Consider the following 13,044-nt stretch of genomic DNA (forward strand, 5'->3'; position numbering starts at 1 on the left):
TAAAATAGAAATCCACATTAGGTCATTTGATTTGTTGCCCACTATTTGTTGCCCACTAAAACAGCATTTCATCTTTTGATTAAAGGCGTATTTCGTTGCCTATAAAAGAATGTAGTATAAAGAATTGAGTGTAAAATAAATATTTTGAAATTGTTTAGATGAGTTTAAAAAGAATATATGAGATTATTTTTATTTATTTAATTTGAAAAAAAAAAGAATTCAATGTAAATACAAAAAAAGTAGCGGTCGGTGGTCGACCCGACGGTGGTGGTTGGTCAAGCTGAGGGCCGAAGACTGGCGGCTTGTGGCGTGCGATCAGGGCACCAACAATTGCAACAAATTTATGGTGTATTTAGAACTCACCCAAAATAAGGAATTTCAAATACATAAAAAATGAACTAAACGATGAATTTCAAATATATTAAAATTTGACACTGCATTTATTTTACTTCAAACAAAACACTAATATTCTTAAAACCTGCATTTGAAATACTTTATACTCCTTTTGCATACAACCAAACAACCCTTAATAATTGGATAAGAAAATATAATAATGAATATACATATATTATGATAAGTTCATTTCATCAACAGCCCACTGCAATATTAATGATCATTGTTCTTACCAGTAAGCTTTTAGTAAAAAATAAATCTAATGAACTTATAATAAATTCAAAAATGTTTTAAATTCACAACAAATCTGCAATGATTTCTTTTGAAATTCTATTAAGAGATCCCTTGATTAGATTTTTTTTTTTTTTGGTTATGAAGGATGTTGAGAGTCCACTATAACAAAAAGACTACATTGCCTTCTAAATTCCAATCTAACAGCAGCTTTTTGGGATAAAATTTCTCGATAGATAACTCGATCCCTTAGCAATCCAGTTGGAAGCACACTAACCAAGTCGCAACAGGCATTAATGGCTTCACTTTTTTAATATAACCAAAAAAAAAAAAAAAAAAAACTTCGAAAGATTAATGGCTTAATGCTAAGAAATGTTAAAGATGTGTCAGCAATAAACTCTTATTAAAGGGCTAACACAAATGCAATTAGGGTAGAGCTAGAGTTGACTATGTTGGGTTTAGGTTGGACTAAGTTGGCTAAGTCACCAAAGTCAAGGGTTAGGAGTAGGGGTATAAATGAGTCGAACTGAGCTCAAGTTAAGCATAACTCGAGCTCGTCGGCAATTTGCGAGCTCCAGTAGAGCTCAAAGGGAGTGCTCGAGCCTAGCTTGCGAAAATAAAGGCTGGCTCATGAGGTTGCTATTGCTGCAGTAAGGCATGTGATCCGTGCCGGAGGAGAAGAAGAAAGGTGCTGCAGCTTTTTCTTTGGATAGGATGACTTGAAAGAAAGCATGCTATTTGAATTATGAAGACTGAATCTTATTTGTCTTAAGGGTATGACAACACCTTTTATATATATACATATATATATTTTTAAGAAAAGGCTACAACTTTATGTACTTCTTTTCTGAGAAAAGACAGCTTTTGTTACTATATACTTTTTTTAATTTCCAAAAAAAAACCTATATACTTTTTTGGGGGCAAACAGTTAAAGATTATTATTATTATTTTTAAGTTTCTAATAACTAATACTAGCCAGCTCCCAAGCTCATGAGTCGAGCCTCGTAACTAGAGCTCAAGGTTCGATAAGCTCGGCTCGCGAACTCGTTATCGAGTCGAGTTTGAGCCGGTTCATAAGCCAGCTTGGCTCATTTACACCCCTAATTACAAGTCTGATTGGGCTTATCAGCAAGCTGACATATAGTTAATTGACCTATTGTGGATCAATTGGTCTTATGACTAAGTGGATTAGTAGGGTCATAAGATGCTAATCAAGGATCCTAATGTGTTCTACGGGTCAGCCTCATAAGGTGTTAAGTAATAGGTCTTCTAGTCTTGAATCAAATTTAGAAGGTTTGAGATAGGTCTGAAGCTAACCTTTCCCAAATAAAAAAAGATCAATATTGCTCAAGAAATCATATATTAAAACAAGTTAGTATCGATTACCAAGAAATAAATATCTTCAAATCTTTTGTTGGCTCAATGATTCAAAGAGTTGTTGGAGGTGTTGCAAATGGTCTCTCAAAGCTCAATCATACAAGAAGAGTCATCTCAAGTGTACCCCCACAACGCTTCTTATGTTGGTAGTTTCAATCACATTAGCAATTGTAGGCCAAAAATCACCCAAAAACCTTACAATATTGTGCTCCTCTTTTTCCAAATATCATATTTCAACATGAGCTGTCCAATTCTTCCATCAAAAACCCCTTTTATTGAAAAAATATGAAGTTAGATGAAAATGAGAATGTAAATATCTATGTTGTAATTCTTTCTTCATCTTCTCCCATGCATGTCTTTTCCATTATCTACAATAATCTGCTTTCTTTATATTCTCTCACTAAATAGAAAGGTTTTTTTTTCAAACGATTGGCTCTTTTGTAATTAAAGGTACACTCGATGGTTCTCGAGTAATGAATGAATTCATTTGAATTCAAATTGCCTTTAAAATCTAGGATATATACCTAGTCTAAAAAATCATCTATCTAGCTATCATAGTCAAAATCTAGGAAATAAACCGTCATCATGCGACCATCACAGCCTAGCTATCAAAGTTCATTCCTTATCCGACCACTATTATCCGACCATCATTCTTTACAGCATCATCTATTTACTATCTACATACCTTTACTATTCTCATAATCTCTAATATAAACTACATGAGATGAAATAAGTATTCACATTTTTGTAATCCTATCTTGTCTAGTTGATGAGAAGAACGGATTCATGTAAGTTCAAATACATTGTGGATTATTTCAATTAGATCAAGCCCAATAAAATTTTCCCTTTCTCAAATTTTCACATAAATATTCTAATGTCCCATGCATTCTTTTCTTTTATTTGTGTATGATTAATTATACTAAACCTTATACATGAAAAATGCTTCAATGTTATTTTGTAAATTTTATAACTTAAACCAATTGATTTTACTAAACCTTAAATCAAACTGATTAAATAGATCAAATGCACATCCTGAATGTAAAAAAAATTTTTATTTTTTTTTTTTTTTTTTTTTGGTTATGAAGGATGTTGAGAGTCTACTATAAAAAAGACTACATTGCCTTCTAAATTCCAATCTAACAGCAGCTTTTTGAGATAAAATTTATCGATAGATAACTCGATCCCTTAGCAATCCAATTAGAAGCACACTAACCAAGTCGCAACAAGTATTAATGGCTTCACTTATTTAATATAACAACAACAAAAAAAAAAAACACTTCGAAAGATTAATAGCTTAATGTTAGGAAATGTTAAAGATTTAGGGTCAGCAATAAACTCTTATTAAAAGGCTAACAAATGCAATTAGGGTAGAGCTAGAGTTGACTATGTTGGGTTTAGGTTGGACTAAGTTGACTTAGTCACCTAAGTCAAAGGTTAATTTGAGAGTTATGCCTAACTCGAGCTCGGCTCGTCGGCCAATTTGTGAGGTCGAGTCAAGCTCAAAGGTAGCGCTCGAGCCCAGCTTGTGAAAATAAAGGCTGGCTCGCGAGATTGCTATTGCTAAGGCATGTGATCCGTGTCAGAGAAGAAGAAGAAGAAAGGTGCTGCACCTTTTTCTTTGGATAGGATGGCTTGAAAGAAAGCATGCTAGAGGAATTATGAAGATTGAATCTTATTTGTCTTGAGGGTATGACAACACCTTTTATATATATATGCTCAATAAGTTCAGCTCGCGAGCTCGTTATCGAGTTGAGTTTGAGCCGACTCATGAGCTCGATTCATGAGTCATCTCGGCTCATTTACACCTCTAATTAGGAGTCTGATTGGGCTTATCATCAAGCTAACATATAGTAAATTGACCAATTGCGGATCGATTGGGTTTGCAACCAAGTGGGTTTAGCCAATTAGTTGGGGCACAAGATGCTAATCAAGGATCCTAATGTATTTTAGGGCTCAGCCTCATAAGGTGTTAAGTAGAAGTCTTCTAGTAAATATCTATGATGTAATTCTTTCTTCATCTTCTCCCATGCATGTCTTTTCCCTTATCAACAATAATATGCTTTCTTTATATTCTCTCACTAAATAGACGGTTTTTTTTTTTTTCAACGATTGGCTCTTTTGTAATTAAAGGTACACTCGATGGTTCTCGAGTAATGAATGAATTCATTTGAATTCAAATTGCCTTTAAAATCTAGGATATATACCTTGTCTAAAAAATCATCTATCTGGCAATCATAGTCAAAATCTAGGATATAAACCATCATCATGTGACCATCGCAGCCTAGCTATCAAAGTTCATTTCTTATCATTCAAATGGCATTATCCGACCACTATTATCCGACCATCATTCTTTACGGCATCATCTATTTACTATCTTCATACCTTTACTATTCTCATAATCTCTAATATAAACTAGATGAGACGAAATAAGTACTCACATTTTTTTTACTAAAAAACTGCTTTAAAAATAGCAAGCTGTTCCAAACGAAATCTAAATCCACAAACATTTCTTACCTCACTCAGCTTCTTTAAACCAGCTACAGAAACATGATTTTCTTCCCCTTACATTAGAAAATGAAAATTTTCTTTGGTAATGTTAATCAAATTTGTCGACGGAAAGTATATTCCCATTCAAATGTCGGTATTTGGCTAACAAAATTAAACTGCTTAACGGTAGAATATATCCTATCTATTTGAAATAGTCAAGGACTGACCAGGTAGAGCTTGCCAAAGACATGAAGAACAGCAACGACAGCGATGAATCCAATGCTCATGATAAGAACGGTATGGGGAGACATCTTTCTCCCTGCAGTATCATCTGAGTAAAACTGGAGCATTCTGCTAGCTCCATTGCCACCATTGCTGCTCCCAGCAGCATTGCCACCACCAGACCTCCTCCGCCGCAAACTTGCAGCTGCTGCTGCACCGCCTCTTGGCAACACTGCCCCACTCGATGCCATTTTATTTTATTCTGAAATGTAAATAGCAAAGAAGATCGTGAATGGAAGTAGGAGTGTAAACAAGTCGAGTTTGAGCGAATTTAAGAACTATTTACCCCAGCGCATAAAGTAAATAAATAAAAAAAAATTTGTTTGCAGGGAAGTCATAAATATTAATCTGTGTCATCATATTTGAAAGTATGGCTTGTAATGTGGTTTAACTTCATGTAGATATTGTTAAAGATATTTTTTACAACTTTATTAAGTTTTCGTGTAGAAGGGCAGTGCAAATTGCTAAAAGATCAATGAAGAATTCTTCTAAGTGATTACAAAATTAAAATATTCAAAAAACTCATATTCGGAATAGTTAGTAGTAGCAAAAAGCTTAAAATTGCTAGGACATTAACCTTTATTCAATGGGCATAATTTCTTTCAAACAAAGCAGCAACTTTTCTTATGTTATCAATTGCGTGAGCAATCTGTAATTAGTTAATTATGGAAGAAAATTTTGATTTCATATAATACAAGAATTCACGAAAATTGAGAAACTTCTTAATGGAGAAAAGCTTATAACCTATCATATTTTTCTTCAAGCAGGACAACTGCATCTACGAACCCAAATATATATAACCACAGTAATTTTAGAGGAAGAAAACTCATCAACTTTCACAATAGTACCCATTGTCTACCCATCAAAGAGCCAAAATCATCACTATAAAAATATAATATACATATATATATATGGTTGGCTGTAATATTACAAAAATCCACGGGAATTTTCAGAACAAAAGTTCCATCACCCATGCCACTTTCATAGTACTATATAGAAAGATTGTAACTAGTTGTGCCCAAATGCCAAACATTACATATTATTCTAGCTACAAAATCTTCGTTTTAATTAAACTTCGTATTCGAAAGCATATGAAAAATGTTAAAGGTCATAAATGATAACTTAAAAATTTGAATCCTATGCCATAAGGGAATAAATAATACGAAAGCTTAGTAACCAAAAGCATGTGTACCACCCACAACTGGTTTAAATTCTATTCCTCATTCAGTTACGTCTTATTTCTTAATGCCTCCAGCATTCCATGAAATATAGTTCTTCAATGTTATTCATTAATGCTATTATTATTTCAGAAAAACATTATCGACTCGAGTTGATAATGCTCAATTACAGATTAGAAAATTTTATAGCAAGCTCCTGAATCATTATCACAGCGCAGTTAACTATCCAACTTAAACTGAAAAAAAAAGCCATTCTCACACGAAATTCTTTGATCTTAAAAGAGATGCACACTCAACTCGTCCTTTTGATAGCGAAAATTTACATTGCAGCTCCAATTTTTTGGCAAAACTTCAGCAAGCTCTCAATTGAAAAATTCATCATAATTCAACCATCCGCCAAAACTTAGAAGAAACCACATTCTTATTGAATCAACTTTCCATAAATAGTTCTCCAAAGAAGGAAATTCATTGGCCCAAAAGCTTCGTCTTTCTACAGTTTGACGAAGCTGCCAATTTGCACAACCAAGTCATAAAAAAATGACTTCCACTGTTCCTCAGCTAGACTATAAAAATTCAATGAATTTGAATCAACGATGAAATTTATCAAACCAACTTTCTAAAGCATATTAAATAGCTACAATATTCAAATGTTTTCCTAAGACATTCTCCTACAACTAGACGGATCATTCAAAAACCAATCCATAATAAAGACCCAAAGATTAATAATTTTCTTTGGAGGGTAGGGACAGAGAGTCTTTCCTTCTGAAGAACAAATAATATAATGAGCAGATGCATTCTATAACTAATTTTCAAAAAATTTGTAGAATTTAATGAGCTTACAAAATTTGATGAGTCATGTTAGGAGTAAAGAAGTTCCGGAACACTGAGTGTATCCAACAAATATTCAGGAAAATTCAATGAGCCTCGTTATGATTGTATAAATTCAACTAGTGTACGAAATTCAGTCTATATCGTTAAACTATGGATAACTAAGAGAAATATTTCGAATCAAAATTTGGATGGCCTACATATAAACTATAAATAACTGCTCAATCAGTCCATTTGGGGAGATTTTACAAATTCTCAAGACCACATGACTCCTCAAAGAATTCCTAAGAGCAATCATCATCGCATCCAAAAATGTGCTGCAACCTTTGCTTGCATCACAACAATCACAGGTAAGATCTATGCCAACATTTTCATTTGTGCTGCAACTGATGCTTGCCTCTACTCATGTTGTGGCCACAACCCACATGACTGGAGGTCTGGAGCAAAAATCACCACCGATAAAACTTCCATTGAAGCGGTCTTCTGCAAGTCTTGAGCCACAATTATCTTCATGCCTGTCAATCACTATCCAAACTAAAAGTCTAAAATTGACAACAATGACATTGACAGCTTATAATTCGTCATTATATTGATGTATTATCGAATTTTTCAGATGATAATCCATTGTAATCATTTTATTACTAATTAAAGCTGTTCAACAAGGCAACGCCCACATAATTTTTTTCTCCTTAGATTTTCCATATAAAAAAATTCTCATCATTCTCTAATTTATTCAACCACATAGGTGCGTAATTGAAAGAAACTAAGAAAATAAAAAAAAAACCCACCACTTTTCAAAACATCTTTTTTAATCTAAAAGCAAGAAAATGTGCACTAAAATATGGTTTCAATCTACTAGAAACCACATAAGTCCTCTTAAAATATCTCAAATGTAAGAAGACTGCTGATTTTATCTAAAAATTGAAAGGAAAAAAAAAGTTTAAGGAATTGTACTCCTCATACGCTTGGGTTAGATTATTCAAATCATTGTAAAATCTAAACTAAGTTCAATAAACCATTGATTGTGAAACGACTTGAATTTCCTAGGGCCTAAAATTCTTCATACTTCAAGTTGCTTAGGGGTTGTTCGGTAGCCGATCTATCCCCAATTTACATAGGGTTTAGTGTAAATCATGCTAAACAGTGTCAAAGTCCATGTTAAATCCAAGAGAAAAGGACCAAAATGATCCACTGACTTTTTATGAAGAACCAAAATGGTCTGCAACTATATTAAAACTATTTTGATCCCTCAAGTCTTTAGAAAAGAATCAAAATAATTCAATGATGGGACTATTTTGATTCCTCTTTAAAGAGTTAAGGGACCAAAAAAGTCCTTTAATGTAGTTGAAGATTATTTTTGCCTTTCATAAAAAGTTAAGGGGGCATTTTGGTCTTATTCTCTTAAATCCTCCAAACTCTTAAATCCCATTTCTCCCACATTTCATAGTAAATCCCAAATTTACTAAACGTTGCTTGGTTTGAAGTAAATTAGGTGTTAAGTTTTTTTTTTTTTGTACGGGTTTTGAAAACTTGATGTTTTGTTGGGAAAAAAAAAGGAATGTAGTGCAAAGTATTATTTTTTCAATGTAAAGTAATCTAATTCATTTTTGATGAAAAATAAATTTAGTCAATTTTGACTAAATTCCTTTTTCACCGAAAATAAGATGTCTTATTGCCGCCTCTTTATTGCTTTTTCTTAGAGGGTTTTAGATATACTCAAATAGGGTCGAGGGGGAAAACAAGGGTTTCAATTAATTTGTTATATACATATTTTTTTAAAATTAATTCAGATAATTAATGTTAATTAATTTGAAAGATATTTAAGAAAACTGATATTATTTAAACTAATATAATTTTATTTAATTTGACTAAACACAAATCATTGTTTAATTAGCTTAGGAATTACTAATGTTTAGTTGAGATGTTATCCTAATCGAAACACTATTTATATTGATTATGAGCATGGGACATATAAAATGTTTTAATTTAATCATAAATAATAATTATTAAAATCCTATTTTAGCTTAGAGACTTGAATCCTGAAATAAATAGCCAACCTATTCATTAGAATTTAACTGAACTTCACCTTTGTTATGCCTAATAGTTGAGTCGCTCATTGCCAAATCTAATTGAATCACCTAAAAAAAAGCCCTAATAAGGCCCTCAATATTTAGCTACTGAACTCACCTAATGACTCATGAAGTCTCTTGTTCATCTAGGATGTTTGCCAAAGGAGCTCAGTTACTCATCACAAATACTAATCACCCAACTTGGGATTCTTGCTTGAAAAATTCTATAAGGTTACCCACTTTCAATCTAAAAATTGCTCCGAATTTTCGGCTGGTGATTGATATAAGTCAGGTTCTCTAACAAACTTAACTTAATTCTTTGTAGGACTATAAATACTGCCATTTGGGGCAGATGAGACATGAAAAATGGCAAATAAATTCCTCTTCTTGTATCTTGTTTGCCTTTTCTTTTATTGGGAGCTTAAGCAAGCTAGAATTGCTCGATTTGGTACCTAGGATTCTATCATTGATGCTCTTGTTGCAAGTTTCCTTCAGATACTCATCTTTGTTCAAGACTTATGAAGAGCGTTTAAAAGATCGACACCAGTTTTAATTTAGGAAGAGCGTTTAAAAGATCGACACCAGTTTTAACTACCAATTTCGCCGCAATATCATGGCCTTGGCCAGATTCTAGGCTAGAAACGCGAATTTGCAGTTTTTGCGAAGGGCTCAGCACAAAAGATCGCGCTCTGTCTCTGAAAAATTGATACCGGAAGATCGCACGCTGGTTTCATTCTATGGATCTGCCGTGACAACGCGCCAGACTCGAAGTCGCGATACATCTTCGATATCCACCTTGTCCTCATTTTTCTGCCGTTCTCCCGATATCGCCATCCATTTTCCAAGATATTACCCAGAAACCTATCATCAAACTTGGTCATCACCAGGAGGTCACTGATCGAACGCATCATGCGATCTTGATATGTTTCCACAGAGTACATGGGATCCAACAGAAACCATAACCTAGCCGCACCTAACATCAAATTCTAGTTTCATGGTTTCTCGATATGCAATCTTAGAGGTTAATCTTCAAACGAAACCCTCGATCCTAATTCGAAAAGGGATGACAAGATCGCAATGATGGAAAAAAAAACCGACAGAATAGATAAACACGAAAAATAAATAATGTAAATTCCAGGCCAAGCAATAGAGATCAAAGATTCTTCCCGAACATACATACCTTCTCCGATCACCCGCAGCAACAGCTTTCCGAGAGGGATTGGAGAAGACGAAAGCTTCTCGGCCTGCAATTTAAATGCTTGGGACTCTAATTCGCTACAGACGTTATCGTTACCGTGCGTTTCGTTTGAGCAACTGAGATTAAGCCACGACACAATCAAATTTACTTTTTTTTATTTTTATTATTTTTTGTTGTGGTTGGGAGTAGAAGTGTAAACGAGTCCAGTCGAGCTCGAGTCAGAAGTGTTCGAGCTCGACTTGCTTGTCAAATGCTGAGCTTAAACTCAAACTCGAGTTGAGCTCGAACTCAACTCACAACACATAAACGAACTGTCGAGCTGTTCGATTTGGTTTCCCGCCCTGCATTCGTAGTTTTCCACCCGGTTTTTTGACCAACGACAGTGCAGACATCCGATTTGAGGTCCTCGTCCGCACTCGCAGTGGCGAAACTTTGCTTTTTCTTGTGAATAAAAAAAAGTTGATTCATTTTTTTTCTATTTTCACTTGTATAAAACAATTAACTCTAACAACTTCTCTTGGGAACGTACTTCAACTAGAGTAATTAGGATCATTTTTTAAAAGGATCATGATTTAAAAATGTATTAGTAGAAGGATCATAATAATAAATAAATTTTTAAAAGGATCATACATCTTATTATGATCCTTTTTAAATTTATTTATTATTATGATCCTTTTAAAAATTAATTTGAGTTTGAGCTTTCTTCAAAAACTCAATTCCTGTTCACTTGTATGATCATTTTAAGTACGTTCCCAAGAGAAGTTGTATATTTCTATCCTAGGAATATGGCCATATAATGATATAATCACCATGTTTTTTTGAATTCTATAGGATAGGAAGGAGAGCAAATTGATGACTATAATTGAGATAACCTTTTCATTAAATATTGCTATACATGAGAAAGCCAATCTTAAGATGATCTCCTTGCAAAAAGGAAGTTGGGTTGTTGTTCAATCACAAGCCAGCGACGATTAAAAACTAGTTTTCAAATCTAGGGTTTATTTTTTTATTTAATATGTATTTATTATGGTTTTTTTAAGTTTCTAGGTCAATTATGTACATCAATCTAGGGTTCACTAATTGATAGACTAAATGACCTATAAATCTAGTAAAATTTGAAACACAAGTTCACCACAATATTTGTTTGAAACCCACCAAAATTAAAGCAATCAAGGTCTTCCTAGGTTTCAAAATTGTTCCACAAAGGTAAACATATCAATAGCTTTGGAGATTTAATTAGGAAAATCAGCTGCTTTATTAGGGAAAAAATAGTTGCATTCCATACCTTTCACTAATATACAAAAACAACAAAAAAAATCAAAACCTAATTCTAACTTGTGTATGAGTTATGTTCTAAAGGTTCAAGTAAAAATTGACCCTAAACTTTAAAATTCAATTCACTAAAATTTAGAGACTATCTAAATTTAAGAATTTAGGTAATTAATCCAATTCTAAGTTGTTAATTAGACAAAGCCGGCAGCTTAATTCACAAGCCCGATTAAAAACTCATTTATAAAATTCATCATGTTAAAAAAATTTAATATCTTTTATTAATTTTATTAAATATTTAAAATATTATTAAAATGTTACTAAAAATTTAAATTAATTAAAATTTAATTAAATATTAAAAATATAAGATAAAATTTGCCTAATTTAATCATTAATAATGATGCTCTTTAAAATTTGCCCGAGTAATTACTGACTTACAGCAACTTCTTCGAAATTGTTGCATATTTATATTTAATAAAAATTGAAAACTGTTGCATTGTAGCTGTAGCTTAAATTTTTTTTGGCGCACAGCAGCTGCAGTTTAATTTTTTTTAACTAACTACATCCCTTTATTTTTCAAAGATTTAAATTTAATAAAATAGTAATTACTTAATTTTAAAAAAGCTTAAAATTTATTCGAGCCGGCTCACGAGCTCACGAGCCGAGCCTCATCAAGCTCGAATTTGAGCTCGTTTGCTAAACTAGCTCGACTCGTGAGCTCATAAAGGAGTTGAGCTCGAGCTAGCTCGGCTCACTTACACCCCTAATTGGAGGGAGGTATATTTACATAAATAGCACTCAAAACTTTTTAATTTACACATCTCACATCTAAACTTCATTATTTATATATATAACACACTAATTAATATTGTTAATACCTTCTCCTTAAGATTTCTCATCAAATCTCACCACTGTTATCCTTCCATGTTTTATGTGATAGCTCTACGTCCAGACTCTAATTAATTGTTCAATTGTTATCGATAGGATTAGCGACGAAAAAGGCGATAGGATTGAGGATGACAAGGCAGACATGGACGAGAGAGGTGTCAGGGTTTAGGGATTTATGAAGGGTGTTTTATATACAATACAAATTTCATCTAGCACATAAAAAATAGAGAAAAAAAATGAATCATGATTTTTTAATCAAAATAAATTTCAAAATTATTTAATCGACTTTAAATTGAATTTAAATTATAATGAGTTTTATTTATCACAAATTAGTAGCTTTTACACTTAGAGACGAAGACAGAATGCGAAACAATATATATATATGAAAAAGGTTGAAATAATTTTAATGACAGATAAGATCATAAAGAGTCATTTTTTTTATCATATAAAATGACAACTTCTACTGATCCTATTAGGAAGTAATTATTGTGTCCGGACACCGAATATGTCCAGAGACCAATAACAAAACGCCATGTCACTTGGGTGTTCGATACTAAGCACTTGGTATCACTCAATTCTTTGTCCGGATTTCCGATTTTTTGTCCGGACATTTTTTTTAACTTTTCCCCTATTAGGAGAGTAGATCTTAAAAAAGATAGATATGGACTTAAAAAGACTTATTTAATATTTTTAATAAATTTAAATGAAAATTTAACTCTTAATAATACAATAAAAAAATTATATAACCAACCCCATATAATTTTTATTCCCCGGCAAATATAACTACGTTATGAAATGATTTATCATTCCCAGGCAATTGAAAGTGTAATTCTCAATATTAGCT

General features: G+C 32.8%; 1 protein-coding gene across 1 annotated transcript; it reads right to left on the reverse strand.

Moving 5' to 3' along the window:
- Positions 1-4,493: 4,493 nt before the first annotated feature.
- Positions 4,494-10,164, reverse strand: LOC110101651 (protein transport protein Sec61 subunit beta-like). Its single transcript, XM_020829642.1, has 2 exons — positions 10,026-10,164; positions 4,494-4,972 (listed from the first exon to the last, which is right to left on the reverse strand). Exon 2 carries the CDS (start codon positions 4,959-4,961, stop codon positions 4,704-4,706), a length of 258 nt encoding a protein of 85 aa, XP_020685301.1. The 5' UTR covers positions 4,962-4,972; positions 10,026-10,164; the 3' UTR covers positions 4,494-4,703.
- Positions 10,165-13,044: the final 2,880 nt, after the last annotated feature.

This window comes from Dendrobium catenatum, unplaced genomic scaffold (genome assembly GCF_001605985.2).
Source record: "Dendrobium catenatum unplaced genomic scaffold, ASM160598v2 fragScaff_scaffold_1336, whole genome shotgun sequence".
In the NCBI taxonomy this organism is placed as follows: Eukaryota; Viridiplantae; Streptophyta; class Magnoliopsida; order Asparagales; family Orchidaceae; genus Dendrobium; species Dendrobium catenatum.

Bases quoted from the DNA above. Each gene is read 5' to 3' on its own strand.
- LOC110101651 (XM_020829642.1), bottom strand. From the start codon at position 4,961: ATGGCATCGAGTGGGGCAGTGTTGCCAAGAGGCGGTGCAGCAGCAGCT.